Source organism: Pleurodeles waltl, chromosome 6 (assembly GCF_031143425.1).
Source record: "Pleurodeles waltl isolate 20211129_DDA chromosome 6, aPleWal1.hap1.20221129, whole genome shotgun sequence".
Taxonomy (NCBI): domain Eukaryota; kingdom Metazoa; phylum Chordata; class Amphibia; order Caudata; family Salamandridae; genus Pleurodeles; species Pleurodeles waltl.
This window is the reverse complement of record NC_090445.1, coordinates 1,685,695,633-1,685,701,681: the sequence shown is the minus strand read 5'-3', so window position 1 is coordinate 1,685,701,681 and position 6,049 is coordinate 1,685,695,633. Positions and strand designations below refer to the sequence as shown.

The 6,049-nt window shown below is 41.8% G+C and overlaps 1 protein-coding gene across 3 annotated transcripts in view; it reads right to left on the bottom strand.

The window, feature by feature from the left end:
• Positions 1-394: 394 nt before the first annotated feature.
• Positions 395-6,049, bottom strand: part of WDR38 (WD repeat domain 38) — a 31,760-nt gene continuing 26,105 nt past the window's right edge. Inside the window, exon 9 of one of the 3 annotated variants that reach the window (XM_069241733.1) lies at positions 395-1,985. In XM_069241733.1, coding sequence (XP_069097834.1) covers positions 1,899-1,985 — 87 coding nt within the window. In that variant the 3' untranslated portion in view covers positions 395-1,898. The remainder of the gene's footprint in view (positions 1,986-6,049) is intronic. The other 2 variants (XM_069241732.1, XM_069241731.1) reach the window with 2 other exon arrangements.

Below are 6,049 nucleotides of genomic sequence, written 5' to 3'. Positions count from 1 at the left end.
ATGACCCTAACTCAGGGCTATCATCTCACTGCCATTCACCTCAGAGCCTGGGGTGTGAGGGCTGTAGACACCCTCACTCCACTTAGGGGTCCACTTGTGTAACTTCCTGTTGGCATAAACTGCACTGTAGGATGTGAGTCGCCCATCAAGATGTGTCCCCTGAAGAACAAGCCTAGAGCAGACAAGTCCCCAGGCAGGGCCAAGTGTCCAGTATCTGATTCTAGAATTCATTTTGCAGCATCCACTCCCAGGGATGTCAAATTTGAATACCGTATAAATGTTTCCTAATTTCCTATGCATGAAAAATATTTGTACATTTACCCGAATGCATTTTACTCTCTGAACACTTTTCTGAACTTGTCGATTGATTTTAAACGTTTGTAAAACCTTTGTTAACTTTTTATGCTCTTTTTATTCAGCCTTTATCTTTCTTGCACAGTCAGACTCAGTTGTGGAGAGTGCAATTCAATCTAGATTAGTACATTTTTAGATCGGAGATCAATCTTTAAGCTATGGGCACAATCTAACATTCCTAAAACCTTTTACAGAATCTTTAACTTTGGTTGTTTTATGGAAGCAGTGATGTCTGAAAAGTGGCTGAACTGTGGATGAATTTCTTTGACACAGACTTCATGCAACCCCCCCCCCCCTCCAGTTTCTCAACAGCAGAATGCCGAATTCCAATGTCTACAGAAGTGTTTGCACCTCTGTTCATTTGTAAGTTGAAGTCTTAGATTATTTCTGTGGAGTTGTCAGCTCATGGGATGTACAGTTGCTCCAGGAAATCTATTTCCATAAAGATAACCAAGTAATGTGTAGCTCATCCAAATTGGATTCTGCCCCTAACCTGCTCTTGTGAAAAGCTCAGCAAGTGATCTGTTCATTCTGATGACTTTGGTCCAAGTACTGAGTATCCAGTGATCAGTTCATTCCGATGATTTACATCCACATGATGTGCATCTGGTGACCAGCTCGTTCTGATGACTTGCAACCAAGTATTTGTATCTTGTGGCCAGTTCATTCTCAAACCTTGCATTCGGGTAATGTGCATCTGGCGACGAGTTAATTCTGATGACTTGGCTCAAAGTAATGACTATCTGTTGATCAATACATTCTGATAACTTGCATCTGAGTAAAATGTATCTAATGATCAGTTCATTCTGAAGACTACATCCGGTGAACAGTTCATTCTGATGACGAATCTGAGATGTGCATCTTGCGACCAGTTCATTTTGATGACCTGGCTTCGAGTAATGAATATCTGTCGACCAGTTCACTGATGACTTCCATCCGAGTAATATGCATCTGATGACCAGATCATTCCTGCATCCAAATAATGTCTATCTGGTGGCCAGTTCATTCTGATGACTTGTATCCAAGCGAAATGCATCTGATCACCAGTTTGTTCCGATGACTTGCATCCGAGTAATATGGATCTGATGACTGCATCCGAGTAATGTGCATCTGATGGCCAGTTCATTCTGATGACTTGCATCCGCGTGATGCACATCTGTTGACCAGTTCATTCTGATGACTTGCATCCGAGTAATATGCATCTGATGACCAGATCATTCTTGCATCCGAATAATGTGTATCTGGTGGCCAGTTCGTTCTGATGAGTTGCATCTGAGTGCGCATCTGTTGACCAGTTCATTCTGATGACTTGCATCCAAGTGATGCACATCTGGCGACCAGTTCATTCTGATGACATGGCTCCTTTCTATGCACCAGGATATCTACAGGCACATCTCTCACCCCAGAACTCTGGTTGTTCCGGTCACAGTTGGCAGAGATATTCTGAATTTGTGATCCTGCCTGCAAGTGAAACAGTTCAACCAGAGAGTACTTTAGCTGGTGCCACTTCCTAAGAAGTCCCTTTGTTTTTAAGGCTGCATTCCCTAGAGGTTTGGCTGCCCAATGGGTCCTGACAGTACCAAGGTTCCATTCGGGGAAAAGGCGCAGGCATAGGCTGGATCCAAAACTCCCTGCAAGAAGACAAAAAGAGTATTTCACTTAACTTGCAAGCGGCTGATGCACAGTCTAACGAAAAGCACAATTTTAAGAAGATGATTTCACTAACTGTCGTGCACAGACAATCTCAACGAGGCAGCATTAATCTATATTTATGGGCTATCAATGCACCATCTCTGCAGCTACAGGCAAAGCATCAAAATGCACTCCTTAACTGTGGGAGCAAAACCTGATATATCCGTCTCTGAACTCCATGACATTACTGAAAAGTTAGACTCCTTTGACAATATGGAATGTTTAGTGTGTTGATGTTTTATTCAAGGAATGGAGGAGGCATTTTAAAAATCCTGACTTTAAATATCCCTAAGTTCTTAACTTCCATTAAGAAACCAGGCGCTATTTCCTGTTTGTGTGGTTGAAAGTGTTTAATCAAGTAACTCGCAGGGACTAGAAATAATTAGGTAAAATAAATGCTTTAATGGCAACATTACATGGATATTAATTCATTCAAGAAAATGCCATGGAGTCACAGGGGCAATATTTATCCTTTCTCCCCTTTTGGCATCACAGTGCTGACAACTTGTCCTTAATACCCACCTATTTGTTGCTGTGACGCTGGAGTAAATGTATTTTACTATACTGCCAATGCTTTTTGATAGCTAACTGTGTTTAGATAATCTCCACAATATCGACTACAATTGTTTTGTGAAGGTGCATAGATGTGGAGTTAAGAAAAATAAATCTACACACCTTTAGGTTCCCTTACATTGATCACCTAGAATACAAGCAGATCTGTTTGCCAAGAAAAAAGACGGAAGCATCAATTGCAGATAGCAAAAAGGGGTTTTGGAGACCTGTTTAGTTCCTCCTGTCTGCTACCACCTAATTGACCTCCTGGTAATGTTATTTAAGGACAGTTACCAGAGGAGAAAGGAGTACTGACACTCGTGTAAGTATTGATGTGGTTTAGATCAGTGATTCTGACCTGTGGATCCCTTTAGGTCTGCAGTGCTTACTCTGGGAGTCTAAAGTTTTCAAAACACATGTAAAGGAATATGAAACTGGAAGTTAAAAAAAAATTAAGTTGCTCTCCTTATCTTGACTTGTGGGAGAACTGCAAATGCGGAAAACTGGACCAGACGTGTATGTACTGACAAAAAAGAGAGCATCAGTATGCACAAAAAGTCTAGAGTCAAGCATACTGCCCTGTCTTTTAAAAAATACAATTTTGAAAAACTCCACTTTCCTATTAAAATGAAATTCACATTTTCTCATGTATTTGTGAATTAAATAAAACACTATATAATTTATGTATTTGTTTGAGCTATACTAGTTTCTCTACTTTTGTGTATTATGTGGAGGTCCATATCGTAGAAATTGTTATATGGGGTCCCTGGCTTCCAATAAGGGCGTCTACAGAAGTCAAAGGTTCAAATGGTAAGAACCGCTGGTTTATATGATAACATGCAGTCTCGTCAACCAAAAGGGAAGTGTCAGTGGACCCACTCCATCCCTCCCGCATCATCGTTAGATAAAAGAGAACCAGCACATCATGCCTGCCATGAAATCCTTCTATTGGCTGCTGTGGAAGCAATGTTGAATTCCTGTCCCTCAGCATCATTCACAAGGCCCTGCATGTTGCACTCCTGCCTCCTGCACGATGCTGAAAGGTTTACTAACAGCCGAGTCATGAGTGACTGCAGGTCTAAGTGGAAGCTGAGAAGTCTTACCTTAAAGTGATTATAGGCCTTAGAGCATCATGGTGAAGTGACACCAGATTTCAACCAAAAAAACAGATAGCAACTGAGTAGTTGGTTCCTTAGGGGAAAGGTGGGCACCAGAACAGGCAAATGTAATGTTGACCAAGGCCCCACTGGAGCTACTGGAAATCAGAAAAGGTGGGAGTTCGAGCACCCTTGGCAATGTCGGTTGCAGTTGGATCTTGGCGCAAGAGCTTGCGGGAGGGTTCTGGAATCTGCTAGATGAAAAATGTCACAAGTGGCAAGGAGCTGTTATCTTTTACTTGGGTTAGAATTGGCAGGCTAAAGGGGTAGGTAATGGGACAGTATTCATAGACCTAGGAGACCCTATAACTTGAGGGATGACCTGTTAACTTCGTCTTACTAACATTCGAGTCTCATGGCATAGCTGTTACACTTGAAAACTTGGTACCTATTTAAAAGTCGGATTTAACATTTCATCATATGTAGATAACAAAATCCAAAACAAGTACTTGTGAACCCAACAGATCTAATCTTGGCAAGCGTGCAACGTTTAATTTTTAATATGTATTTACGTGTGTGTAAACATATGCAAAATGCAAAGAAAGTTCCTAACTCTAAAAATATAAAAATAAAGGAGAGGTCCAGCAGCCCCTGCAGTGACGTAGACTCCCTCTCAGGCATCTGTGCTCCTGAAACCTGGAAAAATGCAGTCACTCAAAGTGCAAGGCAGCTAATGGATACCGTGGATTGCCCATCTCCCCCCCCGTGTAATCTGTGGTGTGTGGAAGCAACATGTGAGTGACATCTGAACATACCAATTGATGAAGAGGACCAACCAAAATAATTTGTATATTTTTATGTTTAAAAAAAAAAACACGAGCCTTCCACTATAGTTAAAGCTCCCTCTTCCTCGCACCTCAAAATGGTTTGTCATTTCAAGTATGGTTGAATTTTTCTAATTCGTTGTTTAAAGGCTTGCCAAGTTCTCCTCCTGAAAGGCAGACATTTTCCTTTTGGGTGCACTGTTTTTTCACCACCAAAAAAGATGTGATCGTTGCATACACATAATACACAATGTCTTCATACCCTTTCTTGTATTCTTAAATGTAGTAAGGAAGGTTGTGAGAGGTGTATAAATTCCTCAAATGCAAGTGGATTCAGGAATCCTCATTTTAGCAAGGTGCTTTTAACTGTCCATCGTAAGTGTGCAAGGAGGACATATCTAGAGTGATGATGTGATCAGGCGGATCTGAGCACAGATTCTGTTTTTCCACCGATGAGAGATTCCCACTTCATCATGTATGACTGAAACTTCAAATTAGACTTTTCGTTGAGTGTCCACCAAAGACTAAGCCTGCACCTTGGCAGTGGTTGTACATACAGGCTTGTGGCGGTGTGGTCTCACTCTTGACAGGGTCTAGAATGCAGCTCAGGAGCCGGTTTAATTTCTTAACCCTCTTGAGTGCTTCTCTGGTTGGTTCCTAAGCTGGGATCCAATGCTGCCCTGTCCACCAGTGGTTGCCGCAAAGAACACAGCCCTAGCGCATTCTAGAGGCGAGGCTGTTCCAAAGATGCCCCCTGACCTTGAAGGACCTTGACGGTGGCATACATGTTCACTTGTCCGAAAAGCAAATCTTTCCCTGAAGATAGTGGACTTGGCAGAGAGCCCGAAGACACAGGGCTGGAGAACAGTTCTCTAGTGTGTATCACAGGTGAACCAGCAGAGAGGTGCTCACTATTGATGGAGGGTTATTTGTTTTCCAAAGTTTGATGCATTTCACAGCTGAAAGGCATTGTGAATACACATGTAGTTGAAACAGGGAGCTGGGGTAGTTTGAGCACCTGAGGCTTGCGATTAGTCTGGCAAGAAGCGGGGGTTGCAGCAGTATGTTTTGGAGGACAGACACACCTCTGTGGAGTTCCTATGGTGAGTTTGGGGCAGGGGATAGAAGCTATTGTTAGCTCTGCTGTTTTACAATCTGGCAGGAGCCAGGCATTTTTAATGAATTGTTGATTCACTTGCAGAACATTTTTCTTTCGAAAACAAATTAGACTCCAAGTTTGCTATAAGTGAAAACGACTCAAATTAATTCAGAGTTTTATGTAAAGGAATGCAGGTACCAAATTCGCTGGATAGAATTGTTTCGCCAAAAATAATTTTTCTCCATTAACACTTCTGTTGTAATCTGAACTAAATGTATTAATTGCAAGGTTTTGTGTCATACCAAGAGGGCCCGATTGAACCTTGAAGCAACAGGTGTGTGGATATAATTCATTAATGATGCACTAGCAGTAATTACGGAGTTTGGTAATCACATTCGATACTCGACCGCCTTCACTGATTGAACACCCAT